The sequence below is a fragment of the Heloderma suspectum genome, chromosome 1 (genome assembly GCF_057233095.1).
Source record: "Heloderma suspectum isolate Gila_16-S chromosome 1, 16-S_ref, whole genome shotgun sequence".
Taxonomy (NCBI): Eukaryota; Metazoa; Chordata; class Lepidosauria; order Squamata; family Helodermatidae; genus Heloderma; species Heloderma suspectum.
Genome location: NC_139458.1, coordinates 365,175,751 through 365,202,898, shown reverse-complemented (window position 1 = coordinate 365,202,898; position 27,148 = coordinate 365,175,751). Strand labels below are relative to the sequence as shown.

General features: G+C 41.9%; 1 protein-coding gene across 1 annotated transcript; it reads right to left on the bottom strand.

Moving 5' to 3' along the window:
• Positions 1–4,121: 4,121 nt before the first annotated feature.
• On the bottom strand, positions 4,122–16,358 carry NTPCR (nucleoside-triphosphatase, cancer-related). The gene is made up of 5 exons (XM_084828138.1): positions 16,254–16,358; positions 14,470–14,632; positions 13,775–13,871; positions 8,493–8,702; positions 4,122–5,368 (listed from the first exon to the last, which is right to left on the bottom strand). The coding sequence occupies exons 1-5, from the start codon at positions 16,285–16,287 to the stop codon at positions 5,300–5,302; spliced, it is 573 nt and encodes a 190-aa protein (XP_084684264.1). The 5' UTR covers positions 16,288–16,358; the 3' UTR covers positions 4,122–5,299.
• Positions 16,359–27,148: the final 10,790 nt, after the last annotated feature.

Here is a 27,148-nt window from a genome sequence, read left to right as displayed (position 1 = left end):
CTGCTCTCGTTGAAGATAAGGTAGATTTTCCGCAAAGGTCATCTTTTCTAAAATAACTATTAAAGATAAGCAACCCAGACAGCATAACCTTGCTTTCAGTTTCAGTTCTTGAAATGTTGATTGGAGGAAAGTCATGAGTAATACCATAATACATATCCCTCCCCATCCCAAATACATACTGCAGATATTTTAAGCGCTATTCTAAAGAGTGATTCAGTGCATCAATGCTTGCCCAATGCTCTAGGCATGACATTTCCTGTCCTTCATGAATGCTGCCATGCCAGGGATGTAAACACTGCTATTCTGTTAAATGGGCAAGTCATAGCACAGCTAGCCATTACCATTGCTGGACAGATCAATTTTAAATTGATTGTGTTTGTGCAAGATGCTTTCACAATGCTTGTGCTGGTGAAATAACTTGAGAATCAATTGCACCCAGCAGGTGATCCCTCAAGTGGTGAACAGCTGCTGTAATAGCTTGGGTTGTCCCTCCAAACAGAAACAGATGTGCTGCTCCTGTAGTGGCTAGAGTGTTGGACTGGGAGCCAGGAGATCTGGGTTCTAGTCCCCACTCGGCCATGGAAGCTCACTGGGTGACTTTGGGCCAGTCACAGACTCTCAGCCCAACCTACCTCACAGGGTTGTTGTTGTGAGGCTAAAATGGAGAGTAGGAGGATTATGTACGCCACCTTGGGTTCCTCAAAGAAGAAAAAAGGTGGGATATAGATGTAATAAATAAATAATAAATAAATAACTGAAGCCAGTGATGAAAAAATCAAGACACCATCACTGGTCCTGAGTCTTTAGAGAGGCTCTGTGAACACTGTAATAGAGAACTATGGTTCATCTGTATTGCCTTTCTGCCACATCTATATCAGATCTATACAGAAAAACGTATTTAGGAGTTTCTATAATGTTACATGGTATGCTACTGGGAAGAGGACTCACATATATATGGACACTACAGAATTAGTCTGATCCTAGTCACCTACTCCCCATTTTATTCCCGCAAATTCATGACATTATTTCACTGATTTGGAGATACGCAGTTTCTATCAATTGCAACTTCTCACCAATATGTTAGAGAAATGGTTCTCTCTAGTAGGGAGGGATGAATCTGTCAATTTCTATTACTCTCAGTTTCTCATTTTTCCAAGTTTATGCTCATTTCATCCTGAATTTTGAGATTTTTAAAGTCTGCATGAAAAATATGTATACATTCTTGTGCTCATTTCTCCTAATACATGCATTTTTGTACACAATTTTGCCTAATATACATTTTTCAAGCAATGTTTCTCATATAGTACAAATATATTAGGACATATGTATTTATTGTATTTATATTATTATTTTTCTAATGCATTTTTGAACATCATTTTCATGAATGTACTCATATTTGTGTGCACTTTCCCCTAATATATGCCTTTTTGTGCACATTTTTTTATTGCAAAATTCAGAGAAGTGCTAATTCTGAAAGATAACTGAGCTTGGTTCACGTATTGTTTCAAAACTGAGAAATTAGCTGTGTTCTCATTAAAATGTGAACTGAACAAATTTCTCCACCGTACCTACTCTCTAGTAATCAAGACACCATTACTCATCTAGTAATCAAGACACTGTTCAGCCATGTATATATGACATGATCACTTAGGAAGCTGCCTTGTGCTGTAAGACAGCTGGACAATTGAGACTATTATGGTCTATATCAGCAATCAACCTCAGGCAGAAGTCTTTCCCAGGCCAGCTATTGGAGAGCCTTTAACTGCAGATGCCAGGGACTGAACCTAGAATCCTCTAAATTCTGCAAAGATATGTGCCCTGCCACTAAGCTATGGCCCTCTTGTATGTTGCCAGCAACATTTGCATTCAACTTAATTTTCATGCCAGTAACCTCATAAGCATCAGGGCATTGTGAAATCAACAACTACAACAATCTATCAAAGTGAATTTTTTGTGTCTGCTTATTAAAAACAGAATTACCTTCCACCTTAAAAATCTGGTACTGGATGTTTTACGAATCACAGAACTCCTTCCAACTTTAATGTTTTGTATTCTGGCAGAAGCTTAGCTTCGTGAAGACTCTTACATGCATAAGCTGTGGGGTGAAAAGGTTGGTTGTAGAACGCTTGAGAAGCATGCAGTGGAAGATGGGTGTGTCCACAGAAAACTTGTAGTTCTAAGTACAAGTGAAATTGTGTGATTTACAGTCATTCTTGGCCAATCTCTTTTCTTTTTTGCAGCAGGCCACCTACAAAATTCAGGCACAAAAGTAGAAGAGCTGAAGAATGCTGTTTTCAATTGCTTTCTGTTTTGTTTCTCAATATCTTGCAACAGCTTTCCATGGGCAGAAGGGCTCCTTTCATCTGCATTTTGATCCAGCAGTGCTTTTGCACTGGCTGAGGAGGCGATCTTTGCTGACTTCCCCTCCCCCTGCGTAGGAGCCAATGTCCCCCCAAAATCTATTGTTCCCCAAGTTGTCCAAAACTGGGGGAGATGGGTCTGCAGATGGGGCAAAGAATCTGTGAAAATCATCTCCCCCCACCGCACCTTCCAGCAGCAAGAGCATTCTGAGCAGAATTCCACTTCTGGATGCTCCCACTGGCAAAATAAAACTCTCAATCCAACCCAGTGTTAGAATTCTTAAAATACCTGCTAGTAGTTGCATCTTAAGTTCTTGACACTACTTTATTTGCATTTTTCTACCTCGGCACCTCCTGAAAATCTCCTTGTCTTATCAACTCTGCAGAAGTGTAAATATTACAAAAGTAATCCTTTCTACCGATATCTTAACTGCAAATAAACCATCTGGATACTGTTTGGCTTGAACTGCTACAAACCTGTGTGTTGAATGGCCTTGATTCTTCCGCTTACAGAGACGGCCAGGCACAAATTACTCTCTTCCTACTATACCAATTAAAATTCACAGGAGCAATACAACTATAACCAGGAGCTCTGCAGATACATAATATCTGCACTGGAGACCAGTCATATAGGATATTTACTGTAGGGTTGTGTTTCCTGTATCAGTGCTCTTGAACCTTCCCAAAGGCAAGGACCAGATAATATCCTGTTGTCAACATAAGGTCTCATGAAACAATAATGAAGTGAGAAACTTGCTTATTAAGCCTATCCATAATCTCTAGGTTCATCTTAATAATCTAGCTTTTCACTGTATAACTGTGTTTGAAATAAGCGTGTTTTGTTGGGATGTTGATGTCTTTAAATGCCATCAGTATACTGCATAGAACAGCTACACAGCAGAAAGGAGCTTACAGAGCCAATAGCAAGAAATGACTCTCAAGGGAACTAAGCCATAAACTGCAAGGAAAGGCAACCCTCTTGTCAGGGTAGTTGGATACCAGTGCTTTACTTTTCAGCCACCCACAAAAATTTGTCTTTAAAAAGAATGGGGGAAGGGATCCTGCTCCTGCCTGATGAGCTGCTGTAAGGCACGGGAGGATAGTAGAAAGCAAACTCTGGGTGTTTTATAAGAATGCAAGAAGACCCCTACAGGATCAGACCAAAGACCTATCTAGTACAGCATTCTGTTCCCACAGTGGCTAACCAGATGTCTACAGAAAACCCACAAGCAGGACATGAGAGCAATAGCACCCTTGTCCGAAGGGGATGGTTTGTGGCATGTGTTTTGTCAGATGGGGGGGTACATTTATTCGATTTGTACCCTGCCGTTCCACCAAGAAAATGGTGCTCAAGGTAGCTATATTGTTTTTGAGGGTTGCATGCTTTGCCTTGGGTTTGTTTTTTTGCATGATTGTGGTGTGTGTTCTGCCCTTTGGGAAGCATCTGTGTGTTTCTGCAAGCATTACTAGTTTTCTTTTTGTGAAATGGGTATTTTGTTGTGCTTTGTGGGGCCAAACAGGTGGTTTAGTATTTGGGGCTCAGACCCAATGTGCTTGGTTTATTACTTGACCTTTGTGATTAGGCAGGGCCCATGGCAGCCATTTTGTAATGGTGCTAACAACAGTTTCTGAGATTTCCAAATATGCACACAGGCCCCAAAACATTGGAGACCCGTGTAGCCATTATGAAAAAAATGCACCCGATGGACTTTTCCTAGTATAGACTAATTATAACCTAGTATCCAAATAAGAAGCTTTTAAAACACTTTTGAGTTTTCACATTCCTTTAATCATGGAATGCTTTAATTTAACCGTTGTTACACTTCACACACCAAAAGAATGAAGAAACAAAAGGGCTGCATGCCTTTACCATTTTTGCTGGAGCCAAGGAACACTATACAGCATATGAAAATAAATGCACACCTGGCTGGGAATTTAACTTTCATGACATGCAAAACTGATTAAGTGGTAAACAATTCTCCTGAACACCATCCATAGGTCTTGTGGGATGCAAACTGTGTCACAGTAATTTATAGTTTCTTTATTAACTGGAAAAGGTGTTAAAGGAAACAAACAAAAATTGTTAAGTATTAGAGGACACAACAGATCATTTAACTTGCACCATTAAATGTCAAATTGAGTTACAGGGAAAAAATGATTTATACAGGAAATAACTTCCATTATAGCTTAATGGAAATATATACATAGGAAATACCTATCTGAAATTTCAAAATAAGAGAGAAAAAGCAAACAAGCCAAAGAGGGTTATTGGAAAACCTAGCAGAATCCCCATCAGCTATCCCCAACACCTGCAAAATAAACTAAGCTGTTTCTTTTAAACACCAATGCATGTGTCCCTTGTTTCTAGACCCCTGGCCTTCCTTTTCCACTGTACTTACCCTGAAAGGGAAGTTAAGCTGACTTATCTATGTTTTATTACTGGTATCCCTGATCCAGCCAAAGAGCATTCCATGAGCAATACAGGCAGAGCTTGTGTTAGTGATGTATAGGAGAGGAGAGAAGATATTAACTGTTTGAAGAACTCTTAGAGCAAAAGAAGCTTCTCCTTTTACAATGCAGTGCTACAAGTGAAAACATCTAATCCCAATTTCACCAATTCTGGTGTAGTACTGCTAGTTTGCCACACACGTTATCCACAGTTAGGTAAAATTCAGTACAAAGTCTGGACTCTCGTTAGTATGATAATGTTAATAATGTAAGAACTTGACTTTTGGGTCCTACGATTAATGGTCTGGTACCAGTAAATATTCTTATCTGTAAATGGAATAAGTCTGATTTGGAAACCAGTAGCCAGCAACAAATGTGAAACAGCACAACTCACATCTGTATATTCAAAGTCAATAAAGCCCCAAAGAGATCAATAGAAGCTGCACTGGACTGTAGCAAGCACATGAGATAGTATGTTTAACACAAACATCTTATTTTAGGCAATTCTGCACAGCTGTCACAACGTCTTGCAAAATGCAATCTCTGTTCTCCTTTGTAATCTAGAATCAGAAAAAAGAATAGATATCAACACAAAAAGAATTGGGATTAGTAGCAGTTATCATTTATTGAAACAGTGGCCAACATGCAAGGTTTAGATAGTGGAGACAGTTATCTGGAAAGGCAAGGACTGACATGTCCCTGCTCAGAAGGACAAAATCTAAGAACTAGTGAATTTTTAGTCACTGTTTTCTCTTTATAAATGTGTAAGAATTCCTTTGTTATAATTCCATATTAGGAGAACATTATTTCTGGACATATAGCATCACCTCCAGATTACTTGATTTGTCTTTAACTGCTTAGGTTAAATAGACTACACATGCTATTGCAGATGAAAATTATGTAGCCAGGTGCTGTACACTGTGAATGTACAAACAGTATGCTATGTTTCTAGATGGGAAAAAAGGGTGGTACAAACAATAATGTTCCTTCTAGCATGTTAAAACAATCTGTAGGCAAGACATTTAGGTACACTGAAGGGAACCAATATTCCAAGAATGCATGACCTAAATTAGACAGCAGGGAGTGGGGAATGGGGAGAGAAGAACCATAAATGGTCAGGCTAATATCAACTCGCAGAATCACTCTGGAGATGGGGTCTCTGGTGTGCATGGGAAAGAAAAGGGAATGAAGGAGAAAAAACATGCAGAGCTATAAATCTATATTCTTCGAAGCTTTTATCAAAATAAATTGACACGAATGAATCAAGAACATCTTGGGCATTTGCTGGTATTGATTTTGTGTCTGGTACTTGTGGTTTCATGAGGCTCAATATAAAGAGGACTTGACATGTTGTTACTAGGTGCCAGACACAAACAAATATGACATAGAGCTATTATGCAGACAAAAGAATGAAAATGTTTTGCAAACACAAACAAGCACCAAGAAAACAACTTGATGAGAAGTAGTAGGCAGACCTGAAGATGTCCCGGGTGCCTAGAAGCTTGAACGGCTAAAATCTGGTGCTGGCTCCAAGGAATCTGAATATTTTTCTAGCTCCGATGGCAAATAAAAACTAGGGATATAGGAAAGTCACTTACCTTTTTGAAGGGTGACATTCGTGGGGGGGGGAGGTGCTCCGTCCCCCCGCCAAAATTCTCCCCAGCCGGCTCTGCTCCATGGCGACTCCGCAGAGCCGCCAGCCGGGGCCACCCGCAGCCGGACATCTGGCTGCTGGGCAGCCTGCACAGGGACGCAAATGGCTGCTGCCGTAGCCGCCGCCATTTGCGTCCCTGTATTTTGCCATGATAGGCTACGTAAATATTTACATAGCCTATCACAGCAAAAAAAAAAAAGGGAACACAAATGGCAGCGGCTATGGTGGCTGCCATTTGCATTCTCTTTTTTTTGCCATGACAGGCTATGTACATATTTACGTAGCCTATTACGGCAAAAGACAGGGGCGCAAATGGCGTAGTGGCCGCCATTTGCACCCCTGTCTTTTGCCGTAATAGGATACGTAAATATTTACATAGCCTATCACAGCAAAAAAAAAGGGGGGGAACGCAAATGGCGGCTGCTGTAGCCGCCGCCATCTGCGTTCCTTTTTTTTTTTTTTTGCCATGATAGGCTACATAAATACTTATGTAGCCTATCACAGCCTCCGCAGGGACACAAATGGCGTCCCTGTGTTAGCTGTGATAGGCTACATAAGTATTTACAAGCCTATCACAGCTATAATGAAGAAGCGAATGGCTGCTGCAGACGCGGCCACCATTCGCAAAGCAGTGCGAACGGCAGCAGGTAAGTGCTCCGTTTCGCCCGCCTTTCGCAGGGCGGATGGGCAGCTTCGTTCCGCCACGGATTTCGGGGGGCCGAATGCACTGGCATTCGGCCTCACCGAGATCCGTGGTGGAATTCTCTGACATCCCTAGTAAAAACCAGCAACAGAAAAGTGTTTGGATGTTCTCTCCCAATGTCCAATAGATTGGGAGGCTTTCAAATGGCCCAGAACTCCAGTTCATTAGCTAGGCTGTTGGCAGGGACCCCAGGGCACACAGGGGTCTCCATAGCCAGTCTCATAAATCATTCATTGACTGAACACCATAGTGGATGTTCACAAATAACTAAACAGAGCTACAAAATATTTACTGCATCCATTTTATTTCAATAGGTAATACCATATTTTCACATGTCCATATTTCATTCAGCTGTGTGGCAAGCTCCCATCTTGACTTTACAGTGATTTTGGTTTGTCTTTCTACTTTGTGTCATGTGCACCTTTAAGGCTACCGCTATGGCCACTGAAGGAAGGAATTGCTCTATTTTGTCCTTCTTTAATTTGAGGCATCTGAATTGACCTAGCCTTATGCCTCAACTCTGGTATTGAATGTCTTTTGTTGGTAATATCCAATACTACTAACAACAGTGTATAAGACAGTCAAATCTTTCTGGTGCTGCATAATATTAAATAACAAGCATTACCCTGCAATTGAATATAGGTGGCAATATTCTCTTCCATACTATAACCCTCCTTCCCCCAACTTGTTTTCTCCCTTGCTGCACTCTCTCTCATCCAGCTGCTCATGAGGAAATTCCCTTTATGATTGCTCTTTATATAGGAAACTTTTCTCAAACCAGATCCCATACACCCATATTCATAAGCATCTCACAGATAGCCCCTATCCCATTTGAAAACATTTTGACTCCTTTAAGAATTGCATTTTTAAAAAGGGAGCATATACTTTAAGCTTCATTTTTAATGATAAAATACTGTTCAAAATTAAAATGGGTACATCGTGCTATAAGGAAATCTGGGTAAGGTCACAGCTGGCACACCAGCCGACACTTGTTGAAAGGCACTCCATGCCATCGAGGCAACCTACACCCCCAATGTCAAAGATGGATGACAGAGCAGTTCCAGCCTGTAAATCTGTTCCTTCAGAAGACCTCTGTCCAAAACATAAACTAAGGGTGCAATCCTATGCATGTTTAGACTGAAAAAAGCCCTACAATTCCAGCATGTCCTAGCCAGCCATGTTGGCTAGGGAATGCTGGGAGTTGTAGGACTTTTTTTCTGTCTAAATATGCATAGGACTGTGCCTTAAATAATGGTATGAGGCCAGTGTCAGACTTCGTGCCCTGCTAAAGATGAAAACTTCCTCAATGGGTCTTTGAACTACTTACATTGAAGACCTTCACCTCCTTCCGACTTCTGATCTCTTCCACGAGCCCCAAGGGCTTTCCTTTAGGCACTGGGATTGTTCCAAGTACCACAATTCCTGATCCACTCAGAATTTGACGGACAGCTTGAATAAACAACTGGCTGAAGAGCTCCATTTTGCCAATCTCGTCAATTATGCAGACCTTTTTCATGGCACTGCTGCCAAGATCAGCCTATGAGGAAAATATATATCTGATTAAAGTGCCCAGCAAGAAAGTTTAGCAGATGTATCGATGAATTAAGTCATTATTCTACACAGTGGGAAAGGATCAATTTCAAGAGAATGATTTCTTTGAAAAGTACCTTACTCAAAAGAAGAAAAGCTGTCACACATTTTCAAAGAATGCCAGCTAGTAACTGGCCTGTACAATGACAAAGGTGCATGTTCAAAACTCCCACTCACAGGGTGCTAGTTTTTCTACTGGCTCCTTATCTCTGCAATCCCTTGTTTTCAGACACCACTCTAGCCTGCGCCTCTGAACTCTTACTAAAAAGAAAACCCAAGAGGGAACTAAATATTGAACAAATGAATGAATGAATGAAAATAAGTTGGCTTTATGACAGGCTATACTGTCTGCAGTGTCCCCCTGTGCCCCCACCCCAGCTACACAATTACAAAAAAAGGTCAAACTGCACCGACTCTCTTTTCACTTCTAAGTGCAATTCATGGTACTGGTCTGGGTCTTTGCAGTGCAACCGTAAGCGTTTTCACTCAGAAGTCAGTCCAGCTGAATTCAGTGAAACATATGCCCTAGTAAGGGTGCTTAGAATTCCAGGCTTAAAAGAGGCCTAAGCCTGGCATACCCCTAGAAAGCACCTAGATATAAGCCCTCATATCATTTGATAAGGCTATCAATGGCTACAAGGCATGACAGCAATATATTACCTCCAGTGTCAGAAGCAATATGCCTCTGAATACCAGTTGCTGGGGAACACAGGTGGGACGGTGCTATTATTGTGCTCGTGTCCTGCTTGTGGGCTTCCCATAGGCATCTAGCTGGCCACTGTGTAAACAGAATACTGGACTAGATGGATGCTTGGTCTGACTTAGCATGGCTCTTCTTATGATACCTTTAGGAGATGCCCTGTTTAGAGCTCCTTTTCTGAAGGACCCTTGTAGAATACACTGTCCAATCAGATCTGCTTCAGCCCAAGACTCCTCCTTACTTTTCAAATGCCAAGCACAAACTTTTCATTTAGGAAGACATTTAAAGAGCCACCTTGAGACCACAATACTGAATATCAAGTTTTCAAAATTGATTTATACCCAGTGTTTATAATTGTGACTGTTTTTATTGTTTATGTAGATACGGGTACTTTATTTATTCAACAATTATTTTGACTAGCTTTATTGCCATGTCTTATGTGGAGTTGAGGGGCAGCAGCCAATACTGCTGCTGTGCTGCTGCTCTCTCCATCATGCCAGTGGGATCCACTGTTAGCACAATGGGGAGTTTATGCTTCCTAAAGTAACTGTGGAATGAGTAGAAACACTTGTTTCTAGATTGGGAAAGGTCAGCGGAGCTCCTGTTCTGGAAATGAGCAGTTCTGCTAGTGTCCAGTCCCTTTAAGTACCACTAGTTCCCTGTTGCGCTAGAAGTGGCTTCCGCTGGCATGTGGACAGCACAGAATACTGCCCAAGATTTGAAAACCACATGGTGCTGTTGCTTAGGTGAAACATCTACGGCTGCAACCCTGTACCCACTTACCTAGGAGTAAGCCCCATCGAACGCAATTGGACTTACTTCTGAGTAAACGTACACAGGGTTGTGCTGAGAGAGGACAAGAAAAGCTGTCACACATTTCAAAGAATGCCAGCTAGTAACTGGCCTGTATATATTTCAGACCACTTTACAATCAAAACAAATACAGAGTCCAACCTCCTGAAATAAATTATTTTGACACATTCTTGTTGCAAAAATATTAACTGGCTCATACTATTCAATGCTTTACCAACACTAGCTTAATGTAAAAAATACAAAAAAGCAAAGGTAGCCATGTTGGCCGTTAGAAAAATGTCAAAATCCATATTAGTTTAATACCTTTATTACACGAATACCTTTATTACACACACACACAAATGTGCGAACTTTTTGAGATATCTTCAACAGGCAAGGCATTACAAAAAAGTTGACTTCATGGTGTCTGCATGATCTGAGATGGAATCGGGGAGGAAGGGTATGCAGACATTAAATCATCTCTGGCTTTGTTAACGGCCTAGAGAGCAGGTGGGGGGCTGTAGCTCAGTGGTACCTTTGCATGCAGGAAGTCCTAGGTTTAATTCCAGGCAACCACAGGTAGGGATGGAAAACCACCTACCTGAAACCCTGGAGAGCTGCTGCCAGTCAGTGTTGCTACTAAGCTAGATAGAACAACATTCTGATTAAGTAGAAATATAAGCTTCCTATGTTCCTAGTTTCTCTTTGTTTTCCACTATAAAGGATCCTGTGTGCTTTGCCCAAGATGGAGATATTTCTGAGTAACAGGTAGACTTCGTATTTTAAAAAATGGGAGATCAAACCTATCTGCCTTTCTGGCTCCCAGAAGTCCTGAGGGCAGGTCCAACAGCTCGATGATTAGCAGTGGGGGCGAATTGGAGGCAGTCTTCTAGGATACAGACCCCTTGGGACTTACCTGTTCTGAGCCCTCCTTGGATCATTCCCAGTCCCCGGGCATGGTCAGGATACGGTACTGCGCCAGGCCCACCTTGCTCGTACTAGGCCCGTCTATGCTGAGGAGGCCAGGCCCTGCTTTGGCCTGTAGCTGGATGGTGCTGGGAGGCGTCTTATTCAGGTGGACAGACTTGCTCCCAGAGCCCCTGTGGCCCTTTCTTTAGGTTCCAGGAAGGAGTCCCCTGGCATTCCGGGCCTCTCTATCTCCAAGGTGCAATCAGGCATTGCAGATGCAGGCCTAGTCACCACTGTGACTAGAAAAGCTCCTAACTCTAAAAAGAGTGGGGGGGGATTTTTGTTTTGGAAATGAAAGGAGAAGGTAAAGAAGGATAGAGAGGAAAAAATAAGGAAAAAGTGAGGCAACTCCAGCAACCTGCTCAGAGTGGAGGCAGGAAATAAAACTGGAAGTAGGTTGCTCTCCCATGTGAGAGGGCAATTCAGTGAATTTGCATATTCCTGCCTATCAGAGCAAGTGGGAGGAGCAACCCACATAGGGATATCCTCCATCCACTGCAGAAAATGAACATATCATGTAAGTACCAACATTCCTATCTCCTCCTACAGACTTATTTGAATATCTGCAGATCCTTCCTACCCAATGCCATCTCAAGACTGATCATACAGACATCATGACCTCACATCCTCAGCATTTTTCTCTCCCTCCCCATCTCTCTTGCTTTTTATACATGTTGCCTGATAAAAGAGATCTGGAGAGCTTGAAAGCTTGCACAATTTTTGCGATCTTTTGGTTGGCCTAATAAAGGTATTACACAAATATGAATTTTAGAAAAAATAATGTTTGTGTATCTGTTGCGCATCAATAACAGGACAGTGCTATGAATGCCTACTCAGAAATAAGTCATATTGAGTTTAATGGAACTTGCTCTCAGGTAAGTGTGCATAGGACTGCAGCCTAAGATTAAATTCCTATAAAATTATTAACAAGATCCCAGTAGCTTTGCTGCAAATTCTTTTTCCAATACTTCCTCGTACCTTTACGTTTGTGTATTTTTATTTCTTAGTTATTAACAATATTTATATGCACCCAGTAATATAGTGATCTGGGCAAGTTACAATAAATGTCTACATACTGGAGTGTCGTCGTCCCCGCCCCCGCCCTCATGTCTACATACATGGTCTTCCACCTATTGAAATCACTGTTGACAGAAGCTAGCTAAACTGGTATTATTTCACCCTCCAGGTTTATCCTACTGTCCAAGCCACTTATTACACTGTTGCTAAATACCCTATGATGCTTTTTATGAGCAAAGGAAAACTACAGGAAATGCATCATCTAAATGGAGGTTTGTTTATATTAAATGCTTTGTGCCTCGATAAGCAGATATAGAAAATTCAATTCATCATCATCATTTCTGGGGCATTTTCTGGATGAAAATTGCTTTATAACTCATTTTGTAATCATATGGCTGCCATAGTTTGGAACTGTATTTATCCAAAACCTAAATGGTGCTTTATGAGAGCTGTCACACAATCGCCCATGTAAATGCTTATCGTTGTTACGTTTACACTCTAGCCTTCCTCCATGTTAGCTTCCCAATAGTCCTGTGAGGTATCTCAGGGCAAGACAGTCATTGTAGAACATATTGTTTTCAACAGTATTATGGTACTTCCTGCTTTCACAAAAAAGTGGGAGACAACACACATAGATCATATCAAGGACAGTGGAGGAGCTAGAGACTTTGGACAATATGTTGTGGATCAAATGGGACTTTGATCAACAAAAAGGTATCTTTACAATCAGCAACCCCAAGAGTCAACTTGCAGCTCCCTCTTTCCCCTTCTCCCAGAGCAGAGGGTGGACAACTTGTGGCTCTCCAGATGTTTTCACCTACAACTCCATCAGCCTTATCCAGCAGAGCCAATGGTGACGGCTGATGGGAGTTGCAGTCCAACAACGTCTGCAGACTGCTGGTCTGGAGGGAATAGTCTAGACCAGCCTTTCCCAACCTAGGAACCCCACAAGTTGTTGGGACTACATCTCTCATCATGGCTACTGGTAAGAGATTATGGGAGTTGTAGTCCAACAACATTTGGGGTCCCAAGTTTAGGAAAGGCTGATCTAGAACCTGTCATCAGCTGTCAAGAGCTAGAAAATACTGTCATACCTATACCCATTCACTCCTTATTGTATCTTAGTGATGGATTCATATTGTTGTAAGCTGCTTTGGCAGCTACCTTGGTTGAAAAATGGAGTAGAACTATAAAATTATTGCCAGATTTATAAAGAAGGCAACATACATGCAATCGGGAAAACACAAAAGCAGACATTTCCATTTACAAGATTGTCTTCTTGAGTCCGTTAAGTACAATAACAAGATTTCTCCACAGTGACATAACGTCCACAAAGGCCAGATCCAAGATCTTCCAAGATACTAGAATACACTACCTAAAGAACGAGGCACAATCATACTGTTGTGAAAGGACCACCTCCTTTCACATGTATGAGCACATGCAGCCCTTGAAAACACAGAGTATGCATTTTCATTTCACTAAGAACTTGTAATCACATTCTATTCACCAAAAGCAATGTAGTTTCCAGAATCCAGACTCACATTTCTCAACAAAGGAAGAGCCAATTGTTCAAATGAAGCTAGGTCTACTACATATTGTCCAACACGGTATTCATGCCTTGCTGTTGAAGAACCAGAGCTAAAGATAGAAAATATTAAAAATGAAACACTGCAAACAACAGAAACAAATAATGAACATTCTAGAACCTTGTTCCTCAACCTCAAGCCACATAAGGCATATCAAGATTATCCAATTGGCTTGCTGTACCCTTTCTCTTCCCAACCCTTTCTAATGTCCCCTGTCCTTTTTTAGATGCTCCAGATGGCTGCAAGTATCACAACCCTGGCTGAGCTATATGCATAATATAATAATAAAAAATGACAAACAGAGCCAGAAGGTGGTGTCTACTTTTTAATTGGGAGCTCAGTGCTGATTTCCTCACCATTTGCACTGAACCTCATTATGGTGGACAGTGACAAACTCTGTCTCTCATTTATTGCATACCATGATAGCTTGCTCAGTTAAAGACCATTCTCTCACTACTTGGAAGAATATGTCAGTGCATTCACACTAATGGTCACCATATGGTGACTTCATGCTCTCATTCACTATTGTAGCTCTTCATCTGACTCTGGCTACTTTTGAATGTAAAATACAGTGGCCTCAAAGGGTGTTTATGCATTTCACAAGGGCTTTGCAAATCAGGTGCCAGAACATATTGTTTAAAGGTCAGTACCCAACTCTAGACAGAATTCCTCTTCTTCCACTCAGAGTGACAACATCAAACCCTATTCTCCGGCCACCTTCTCTTACTTCCTCTGTATAAAATCCATCAATAGGGAAACCAGATGATTTTAAAATGTCAACGCCTTTCTGGATCAATGTTGTTTTTCCAATTCCTGTAACATAAAGAGCCTTTGTTATGCCTAATTTTTAGTAGGACTGATACAATGAAACAAATATATATTGCATGCACATATATTTTTATATAAAATGTAAACATATTTTAGGACTCTTTGGGCTCCTTCCTCCTAACTGGAGGAAACATGGCATGGGAACAGGAAGACAGAACATGTTGACCCTGATCCACCTAGCAAATACTCCAGTGCACGATGACTGGGACAGTGATCATTCCCGATCTGCTTTACTGGAGGGTGTATGGTCAACCCTGCAAACAAGAAAGTTGTTTCCACTTCGGAACTTCCAGGTAGGTAATGTGTTGAATAATTACATAAATATTCACTATCATTTTGGGGATTCATTCCCAAGCATCAATTTCCAAAGCTCAGAGGAACAGCCTATAAACATGCAAGAACATCTGCTTAGGTATTTTGTGGTCCTTTCTATTAAGGACTTTCCCAGACGTGATACATGAAATCCATCATCTCAATTTCTGCTTCACAGAGAAAGCTATACAATAAAAGGGTTTTGCTTATTAATATAACCTCTACCTCACCTCAAGCTCTATTCCTGTCATCTTGTATAATCACATTAGCATCCACTGATAAATGACTGTTTCCTTGGCTCATTATTTAAACTCCCAGAAATCCAATTTATTGCAATAAAATGGGAGGGCAATGATAATTGTCCCATAATTGTACATTATTTACATTTGACATACTAAATCATTTTAAAAAAATTAAGTCACACCAACTAAATGTTAAGGGGAATGAGGGATCCTTGCATTTTAACTGAAGTAGTAATGTTTCAAAATCTGCAAAGGATCCACAAAAGGTGGTAGGAGCCATGAGAAGGGAAAAAGAAGTTAACCTGCTATAATAAATTAACATGCAAGTATGTTTGGGGGCTGCAGCTTTTCAGCCCAATCCTATGCATATTTACTCCAAAGTAAATTCCACCACGTTCAATGTGGCTTATTCCCAGGGAAGCGCCCACAGGATTGCAGCCTAACTCCTAGGGTAAATCCTACTTAAACTAGGGCCATGAAAATGAATGAGGCTTAAATTAGATGGCAAATTTTAAGTCTTTTTTCCTCTTCATTTTAATGAGTCTACTCTAAGTAGGATTTGGGTTGGATTTTACCCCGTACCTCTAAAACGCTGTCGGGGTTTCAAAGGTCTGTGGAACTCGAAATACTGGGGGCGGGTTAAAGAACACGCACACAGCTGGGAAACTGAACTTAATGTTTACTCGGAAGGAACCCCCACCAAGTTTAACAGTAAATCGACACCGGACCGTGAGGGGGACGAGAGCGGCGCAGGACGGCGAGCCTCGTCTGCCAAGCGCCCGTGGGGTCGGAGGCGACGGAGGGCACTTCCTCTTTTCTCAGAGGGGCCGTGGCCGACCCACTCTGACGAGGCCGGGCTCTCCCGCTTTCTTCGCGGGCTGGAGGGCGGCCCGGCGACGCGAGGAGGCCTCCTTCTCGCCGGGCCCTTCCTCCGCCTCCTTTCTCTTCCCTTCCGGAGGCGTTTGACTCCGCCGGCTGCACGGCCGAGGCCCCCGCTCTCCTCTCCTCTCCCGGTGCTCGCCGGGCGGCGTGTCAAGACGGAGGGGAGTTACCTGGTGGTCCCGTGAGGAAAACGTGCTTGGCCATACTGGGAGCCTCCGGGAGTCCGCGTGGAGGCCAGGAAGGCGCCAGCCCGGGAGGGGGCCCGCTTCGCTTCCGCCAGCCGCGCTGCCCTGCATGCGTGAGGGCGGACAAAAGCCGGCCGTGCCTGCGGCTCGCCCTGCCGGCCCCTCTGCGCTCCGTTTCCAGCTCTGCCGCTGCCGGGCCTAGCGGCTCCGTCCCACTTCGCTTTGAAGATAAGATTTTCAGGCTGCTATTTAAGGCGGTTTGGGCTGGGAATCACCTCGCGTCGTGTGTGCATTCACCCTCCTTTCCCTCTGGTAAACAGGTTTCGCTTTGCTTCAAAAACCTGCCTGAGGGGAGAGTTGGGCAAAAGAAATAGGATGGGGTGTGTGTGTGGAGGGGGTGCTTCCAGGTGATCGCCCTGACTCATTCACAGGATTGGGTGGGGGGTCGGTTTCCAGACGGCGACGTCTTCCACTCTCAACCCCCCAGTGTTTCCCAATTATTCCATTGCGGAAAGGATGGAGGAGCTACACAGTGGGTGGTTCCAGATGGAGGGCTCCTAGCGCTACCAGTTAGAAGGTTGTTCAGTCGTTCAGTCGTGTCCGACTCTTCGTGACCCCATGGACCATAGCACGCCAGGCCTTCCTGTCCTGCGCTCTCTCCCGGAGCGTGCTCAAGTTCATATTCATTGCATCGGTGAAGCTATCTAGCCATCTCATCCTCTGCCGTCCCCTTCTCCTTTTGCCTTCAGTCTTTCCCAGCATCAGGGTCTTTTCCAGGGAGTTTTCTCTTCGCATTAGGTGGCCGAAATATTTGAGCTTCAGTATCTGTCCTTCCAATGAGCACTCAGGGTTGATTTCCTTTAGGATGGACTGATTTGACCTCCTTGCAGTCCAGGGGACTCGTAAGAGTCTGCTCCAGCACCACAGTTCGAAAGCATCAATTCTTCGGCGCTCAGCCTTCCTTATAGTCCAGCTCTCACAGCCATACATTACTACTGGGAAAACCATAGCTTTGATTAGACGGACCTTTGTCGGCAAGGTGATGTCTCTGCTTCTTACTATGCTGTCTAGGTTGGCCATAGCTTTCCTCCCAAGGAGCAAGCGTCTTTTAATTTCAAGGCTACAGTCACCGTCTGCGGGGATCTTGGTGCCCAAGGAAATAAAATCTGTCACTGCTTCCATTTCTTCCCCTTCCATATGCCAGGAAGTGATGAGGCCAGATGCCATGATCTTAGTTTTTTTAATGTTGAGTTTCAAACCAGCTTTTGCACTCTCCTCTTTCACCCTCAACAAGAGGCTCTTTAGATCCTCTTCGCTTTCTGCCATTAGGGTGGTATCGTCTGCGTATCTGAGGTTGTTGATAATTCTCCCAGCAATCTTAATTCCGACCTGTGATTCATCCAACCCGGCGTTTCTCATGATGTACTCTGCATATAAGTTAAATAAGCAGGGCAACAATATGCAGCCTTGTCATACTCCTTTCCCAATTTTGAACCAATCGGTTGTTCCACGTCTAGTTCTTACTGTTGCTTCTTGACCCTCGTACAGGTTTCTCAGGAGACAGGTAAGGTGGTCTGGTACCCCCATCTCTTTCAGAATTTGCCAGAGTTTGTTGTGATCCACACAATCAAAGGCTTTCGCGTAGTCAATGAAGCAGAAATAGACGTTTTTCTGGAATTTCTCCATAATCCAGCGAAAGTAGGCGATTTGATCTCTAGTTCCTCTGCCTCGTCGAAACCCAGCTTGTACTTCCGGTAGTTCTCGGTTCGCATACTGCTGAAGCCTAGCTTGTAGGATTTTGAGCATCACCTTGCTGGCATGTGAAATGAGCACAATTGTACGGTAGTTTGAACACTCTTTGGCATTGCCCTTCTTTGGAATTGGAATGTAAACTGACCTTTTCCAGTCTTGTGGCCACTGTTGAGTGTTCCAAATTTGTTGGCATATTGAGTGCAGCACTTTCACAGCATCATCTTTTAGGATTTTAAATAGCTCAGCTGGAAGACTGTCATCTCCGCTAGCTTTGTTGTTACTAATGCTTCCTAAGGCCCATTTGACTTCACTCTCGAGGATGTCTGGCTCAAGTTCAGTGACCACACTATCATGGCTATCAGGGACATTACGATCTTTCCTGTATAGTTCTTCTGTGTATTCTTTCCACCTCTTCTTAATCTCATCTGCTTCTGTTAGGTCCCTGCCTTCTTTGTTCTTTATCATGCCCATCTTTGTTCCCTTGAGAACTCCGATTTTCTTGAAGAGATCCCTAGTCTTTCCCATTCTGTTGTTTTCCTCGATTTCTTTGGATTGTTCATTTTAAAAGGCCTTCTTGTCTCTCCTTGCTATTCTCTGGAACTCTGCATTCAGTTGGATAGATCTTCCAATTTCTCCCTTGCTTTTCGCTTCCCTTCTTTCCTCAGCTACTTGTAAAGTCTCCTCAGACAGCCACTTTGCTTTCTTTCATTTCTTTTTCTTTGGGATGGATTGAGTTGCTGCCTCCTGAACAATGTTACGGACCTCCGTCCATAGTTCCTCAGGCACTCTGTCTATCAAGTCTAATCCCTGAAATCTATTCCTCACCTCCGCTGTATATTCATAAGGGATATGATTTAGGTCATACCTGAACGGTTTAGTGGTTTTCCCTACGTTCTTCAATTTAAGCCGAAATTTTGCAACAAGAAGCTCATGATCTGAGCCACAGTTAGCTCCAGGTCTTGTTTTTACTGACTGTATAGAGCTTCTCCATCTTTGGCTGCAAAGGACATAATCAATCTGATTTTGATATTGACCAGCTGGTGATGTCCATGTGAAGAGTCGCCTCTTGTGCTGTTGGAAAAGAGTCTTTGCTATGATCAGCGTGTTCTCTTGGCAAAACTCTATTAGCCTTTGTCCTGCTTCATTTTGTACACCAAGGCCATGCTTGCCTGTTATCCTGGTGATTTCTTGACTTCCTACTTTAGCATTCCAATCCTCTATGATGAAGAGGACATCTTTTTTTGGTGTTAGTTCTAGAAGGTGTTGTAGGTCTTCATAGAACCGATCAACCTCAGCTTCTTCGGCCTCAGTGGTTGGGGCATAGACTTGAATTACTGTGATGTTGAGTGGTTTGCCTTGGATTCGTACTGAGATCATTCTATCGTTTTTAAGACTGTACCCCAGTACTGCTTTTCCCACCCTTTTGTTGACTATGAGTGCTACTCCATTTCTTCTAAGGGATTCTTGCCCATAGTAGTAGATATGATGGTCACCTGAATTAAATTCGCCCATGCTTGTCCATTTTAGTTCGCTGATTCCCAAGATGTCAATGTTCAATCTTGCCATCTCATGTTTGACCACCTCCAGCTTACCTTGATTCATTGATCTGACATTCCAGGTTCCTAAACAATATTGTTCTTTACAGCATCGGATTTTCTTTTCACCACCAGACACATCCACAGCTGAGTGTCCTTTCGGCTTTGGCCCAGCCGCTTCACTCTTTCTGGCGCTACTTGGAAATTCCCTCTGCTCTTCCCCAGTAGTATATTGGACACCTTCCCACCTGAGGGGATCATCTTCCGGCGTCATATCTTTTAGCCTTGTGATACATTCCATGGGGTTTTCTTGGCAAGAATACTGGAGTGGGTTGCCATTTCCCTCTCCAGTGGACCACATTTTGTCAGAATTCTCTGCCATGACCTGTCCGTCTTGGGTGGCCCTGCACAGCATAGCTTATGGCTTCACTGAGTTACGCAAGCCCCTTCGCCACAACAAGGCAGTGATCCATGAAGGGGAGTTAGAAGGTATTGTGCAGCAATTCTTTTTTTGCCCTAGAGCGCAATCCTGTGCATATTTAGACAGGAAAAAAAGTTCTACAACTTCCAGCATTCCCCAGCCAGCATGGTCCTACAACGCCCCAGCATGGAAGTAGCCACTGTGTAGCTGCTCCATCTTTTTTTCCATAATGGATTTTCTGCAGAAAGAAAAGAGATGGAAGAAGCAGAAGGAAAACACAGGAGGGTTACTGGGAGTCAATATGACGTCTACTACTTGTAACCTTCTCATGTTTTCCCACTGCAGCCCCCTTAGCCCATGAGTTAATCTAGGCTAAAGATGGAAATGGTGGTAGGAAAATATGGGAGAGTTATGAGTAGAAGATGCATCTTCTACTCATAACTCTCCCATATTTTCCTACCACCTTTTCCATCTTTACTCTTATCCCAGATAACCCCTTAAGAAAGGAAAGATGGAATAGTTGCACAATGCCTTGTCCTTGGTAGCACTAGGAGCCTTCCATCTGGAACCACCCTCTGTGTTTTCCTTTCTAACAGATTTTTCTTCCAGTTAAGGAAAATGGCGGAAGCAGCAGTGGGAAAATGGGAGGGTTACAAAAGGAAGATGGCTGTACAGATCCCCATAGAATTCCATGCATGAGGCACAGCAATGGCAAAACAAAAGCCTAATCTGGAAGCACTTGTTACCCTCCAACACTGATGTGGGTTTTCAGAAAATTTTGAATTGGAAAATTTCCCAATGCAAATTAAGGTCATTTGCATTGGAAAATGTTCACAGGATGCTAGGATATGTTTGCATTGAAAATGATAGAAAGGGATCTAATTTAGCATGTTTATTGTACTTGTATTTAGTAAACAAAGCTAATTTTTGTCCCAACACACCACAAGTAATGGACCTGGAATATTAGAAGAAAAAAATTAAAGCATTCTTTGTGTAGAATTTTTACAATTATATTGCCCCATCATCACCACTGTGGAAAAAAAAATGTTTATATGGGTATTGGGATGCATTCAGCATTATAAATCAAAAGAAAGAAAATCAATGGAATGACATGATTCTGGGTCAAAATGGCAGTAAAACAACAGGATGCTAAGTGGGAATTCAGTGGAACAATTGAGGATTGAGTGAGAAATAAGGGAACAAGAATGACAGGAGTGTGACCTGGGAGGAAAGCTGGTATAATGATAGGGTGCCAAAAAGAGTGACAGCCCCTTCCCTTAAAAAAGAATTAGCAGGGGACACCATGAGCGTATAGGAATCTATAGCTAGAAGTGCATATGTTTATTGTCTTTCCAGGCTATTTGAATCAAATTGTGTTTTTGGTGGTGGCAGCGGCAGCAAATTGGGTACTAGCGTTCGATTTCCCCGCCACACAAGCACTTTAATCAGGAAAGATATCTGGATCCTGCACAACAAATGAATAATGAGTACTGAATAATAGGGCTGCATACTCAATTAATTGGTTTGATTGAATAAAAACTTTTAATTGATTTAAAAGGTGCTGCCAATTAGTAAGGCAGCACCTTTTAAATCAAAAGGTGTTGCCTTAATTGGCAGCACCATTTAAATCAAAAGTTTTTATTCAATTAAACCAATTAATTGGATTATATTAATTCAAGAACTGCTGATAGCAAGCACTATTTATTTATTTCATTTCTATACCGCCCAATAGCCAAAGCTCTCTGGGCAGTTCACAAAAATTAAAAGAGGCATTCCCCCCCCCCCCCAGCCTTTTCCCTCAGAGGACAAAATGCCTCTTTTACAGTTATTGCTGCTTGATACATGTGTCTTATGTAAAAACAGTATGCTTCTTGCTTCAGACCTGTTTTAGCCATATGCGAATTTGATTGATTAATCAACTTAAACTCATAATTGGCTAAGTTTTTTAAGCAGTTGACAGCGCTACTTAATAATTACTGCAAAAAATGTTCTGAAAACCTCTTCATGACGGGTGATACAGCGTGCCTATACAAAAAAGTTTGCTTGTTTTTAGAACAAACTTCTAAAAGACAGAGCCCTAGGCTCAATTCTCCCTGCTTTTATTTGGGGAAAATATTACCTGTCCTAATGTGTGTAGTAAGTCAGGTGGTAAACCTCACATGCTGTAGTGAGTAATTGTTGAGGCAATTTGCACATGCTCATAGATATCTCTTTTCCTGCCATTATATATGTACTGAAGAAGGAAGAGAAAAAGTCCCAGTAACATTAGCTTCTAGGGGCTCAATCCTGTGTATCTTTAGACATTTAAAAAGTACTACAACTTTTTTCTGCCTAAATATGCATTACATTGCACCCTAAAACAACTTCAGGTCCCCTATACTGGAAACTTTCCACTCCACCTAATCATGGGTAAAAAGAGGGAAGTTGCTTACATTCCCCATATTTACCAGATCATGTGAATCAGATTGTTCTGGAATAGCAAGCCCAGCTCATTTCAGTGGGGCTCATGTTAGTAGAGCATAAGAATCATCAGGACATGACTTAATAAGCAGTTCAACAAAGATTTTTCACCCCCATATTTTGAAATGTCTAATTTGTCAAAAAAGGTCCATACTTTCAGGCACCACCACACAATTGGTAAGGATGCAGATTTTAAATGTAAAGTAGACTTATCTGTTTTCCTGTCCGGCTCAGGACACAGTATTTTTCCTCTGGAATTTGCATTGCAGTTCAGTCCCAGCAAATTACCAAGCAAAAGGAAGCTGTTATATATATCTTACAAGCACTCTGTAAAGCCTGGATGAATTTCTAGAGCTTCAGCTTGAATGAGGGAAATCAGTTAGTAGCAAGTTTCCAAATCAATGGCTGAGAAAAGAGGTCATTTAACCAACTACTGTTCACTAGAGTAGGCACTGGAAGGAGAGAGTGCGAGCGATATTATTCTGTAACCTATGCCCTTGTTTGGATTCAGTAGTTTACACTGAAAGAATAGTTATTTTATAAAGCAATACTCAGCTCAGTTTTAGGCTCTAATTCGGTGCTTGAGGGCATGATTTCAGTTTTCAGGAGTGGGAAAACCAGATTTCAGTAGGGCAGGGCAAGGTTTGCAGAAAGGTCACAGCTTGGATATATTCAAAATTAAATTGCGAAAAGCTGTATGTTTGAAGAGCAATTGTTCTGGATACTTTTTTAATATATATTTCATAATATCTATAATAATATTATCAACAGAGGTCAAGTCATTTTTTTTAAAGCAAAGGGGCTTGTGCCTTTGGCATGCATATCTAGGCCTATGTAATTATTTCTAATAGCATAGAACCAGTGAATTGATATAGGTGTTTCAAAGAAATAATCACATAGAGTCTGAAATACAAGGGGAACACTCTTAACTATTCTTCCTTTGCTCACTAGTTCTATCCTCTGAATTTTCTGAGAAATGCGCCATTACAAAATACTTCCCTATCTTTTCATGTCAATTGAAATATTTGAGACACACTGGATTCAAAGCTTAAAAGCAGTATTTTGTAAAGCATACTGCTAACTAAGGTCACAGTCATATGCAGACTTTCATAGGAAACTGGACTGAATGCAGTGGGATTTACTTCTGAGTAAATATTTCATTTATTTATTACATTTCTATACTGCCCAATAGCCAAAGCACTCTATGCGATTGGGCTGCATATAGCTGCAAGTTTGTGCAAATATGTATAGGACTGGGCAGCACCTGTGCATACTTACCTGAGAGTAAGACCCATTGATACAGTGAGACTTGCTTTTGAGTAGACATGTATAGGATTACACTATAAGCCTACAATCCTATACACCAGGGATGGGAAACTTGTGACCTTCCAGTTATTGTTGGAGTGTCTATACATTAAAGAAAAAACCTGCAGTCCTACCAGGCTTTCTTTGTTGTGGGGCCTTTCCACGTTTACCACGGGCTCCCAGACAGCAACCTCATGACTGCTGAGAGGAGGTTTCAATGTTCCATAGTTCTCAATGAAACAGCACCATCTAGTGGCGGTGAGGAAAATCCAGGATATATTTAAATACCTCATAATCTCCGAATCTTTTAAATATGGAATAACCTGGAAATACCACTGGATGTCCCCTGGAGGCTGATGACGTTGTGAAAAGGACCCGCAAGCTTCCACGAGTGACCCACTGCGAGTGCATGATAAATGCCTCATGTGATGGCGCCCTTGGTCTGCAACCCTCATTGTCCCTCACTGTTGGCTACGCTTGCTAGGTTTAATGGGAGTTGCAGGCCACCAACATCTCCAGGGCTGCACATTCTTCACCCCTGAACTCAATGGGGCTTACTTCTGAATAGACATATATAAGATTTCACTGTAAATCATGTATTACAAATGCCAACATTTCTTGAGATAAAATAAGCTTACTTGCCATTTTTAAATAATATAGGTTTGTTTTTGTTCTGTCCTGCAGAGATCGTTTGTGTTCTCATATAACATGCATAGCTTATCCAAAGTATATATATCATAAAAATTAAATGATTCTTTAGCTTGCTTTGCATAAGTCTGCACCTGCAGTATGGCTATTCTTTCATTCAAAAGGAGCTTCCTCTTATTATGTTGAATTATTTAATGCATCCAACATATAGCACTGAATAAGATGTTTCTTAGAATTTTTGCATCTATCAGATTCAATTGTCAAAAGTTATAGTACATTATGGAAGGACAAACGGCAATGTCATGCTGAGTGTAGAATACTGTTTCACTCAGCCAGTTATGTCATATTGTAAGATTTATGTAAAATAAGTGAATGGTTCCAGATGGCAATCTGAATTTTTTATGTTTTCTAAAAGTATTTTGAGAGATTTTTAAAAGAGTGTAATTAAAGTTTAACATCTAGTATATTCCTCTAGTTTCAGTCCCCAACCCCAAGTACATTCCTCTTGCCTTTACATGTGCTCCCAAAGTCACTGGTTCAAATGCCCAAAGGAAAAACATGGTAAACATAGCCCACACCATGATATTGGCTGGGATGTGGAAACGAGAGAAAAAAGTAGCGGAAAGCATGGCAATGAGAGAAAAAAGCAGGGAAAGCATAGCTCTTAAGCAGCAGAAGTCTTGCCAAGGCAATGTGTTTGCACGTGTGCGCGCGCACACACACACAGGCTAGAAACCACATGGAAGCATACTTGCTCCCTCCCTCCCACCCCAGTGGTGGGGCAGGTGGAGAAGCACAAGAGGAGGGAAGCCAAATGTACACCCATTGTGACATGCCACAGAAAAACAGGAGGATACAGTGTACATGCCACTGTTGCTGCACTGCACTGCAGGCTCAAGTGGAGATGCATGCTGCTGTCCCCACTGTGCTTGGCACGGGGGGTGGGGGAAAGTGACACCATAACCAGGTGTGTTATGTACAATGTAATTTTTAATATTAGGCTGTCAAGATGTAGTGGACATTCTTTTTTTAAAATGGGGAGATTGGTATTTGGATGTACCTTTATTTAATTGGCATGTGACATCTGTCCTTTACAAACTTCAACCCCAAAGACACTTCATTTAAGAAAGAACATATAGCAGCTTTGTAGCTTTTGTCAAACATACCTGTGAGGCAGATGCTCCATTACAATGGATACATTTGCTATGACAGACTGTGTGCCATATTTTTTGAAGATAAATACTATGAATCCCAGTTTCTCTGAGTAATTATATGTAGTCTCATTTTTTGGAATGCATATTGTGTTGCATGGCATGTCACACAATCCATTTGGTGGAGTTACTTGTGCTGAATCAAACTGGGTTCCTAAGCACTTGCTTGCTCTGAGAGGGAGAGCTATACAGTGGAAATCAATTTGTCATAGAATTATTCTGGATGAAAGGTGCTTAGTAAATGTAAGATCGTTCTCAAGGTCATTAAGTTGTCAGGGTCATTCTTCACCACCCTCAGTCATGATAGATGTATGTGTGTAGACATGGATCCCCAGAATGAGCAATTCAACATGGTTGCCACTGATAAGTAACTCAGTGCTAATAGGTCCCCAGGCAGTTGGATACAATAAAGTCTATATCAGTCCAAGAAGCATGCAGTGAAAATACCAATATTTTAAACTACCATCTTTCTCAAGATAGGCATGTAGTTCCTTAAGGGTTAGAATGATATGTAAGCATCATCCCAAGTGAACATGGATATACTAAAAGTTCACTGAGGACTGCAGGGACTTCTCTGTCAAGAGGAGCTATTTCTTTGACACTATTTAGGCTGTGCAGCAGAACTGAATACAACTATACTGCATGTTTTTGCTCTTTTCAGTTATTTATTTCACTCTGTCATTTTTACTTCTTGTACAGCTGTACTACCTAGATTTTATAGCTCAAGTGAGAACATACCATATATAGCTCTTCTTTGTAAATGGAACAGATGAAATCTCATAGTCTCCCAATGGGGTCAAAACAAATCTTGAACCCATGAGACTATAAAAGCAGCAGCAGCAGCCGCAGCCATTCAGCAGCTCCAGTTAAGTAGTATGTCATGGATGTCACTCAGTTTAAAGCCAGTACACACAACCACATTGGGTTTTTGAGGAATACAAGTTGCCTGGTAGTAGATTGGTAGTTAATGTATTGGTTGTGTAATCTCTTCACTATGCATCCAGCTTTCTTCCTAATAAACATGCATCGTACTACCTGTGCGTAGAATGAATGTACTACTGGTAAGTAATCTCCATACGGTTCAGGTGAAATGAAGGAGCTCCCCCCCTCCATATGATGCCCTTGTTTGCTACTCACCCCAATAAAACTACTACTACATTACAGCTATTTGGTCAAAAGCAATTCAGTTAGTCTTCCTTTGTGTTGCACTGTGTCAAATAATGAAGCATTCACTTTTTGGGGATAAAACTCATAGCAATGTACTCTCCATACCAAATGGCAGGAAGAGCTAAATTCCACATCCATCAATACAAGTCCAGTTGAAATTAGTGGGTCTTGTAGCAGCAGAGCACTTTGAAGAATGTGGAACAACAGCGCAGGCATTGAATTTAGCCTTAGATAGTCTGATGGTATACCCATGGCTTCCTCACCAAGTCTCCCATTTAACAGATGTGTGACAAGAAGATAGCTGAGCGCTGTTATGTCTGTGAGTCCCATTAATAGCTCCTGGAGATTGCAGTGTGGTAACTACTGTATTAGGCAGATATG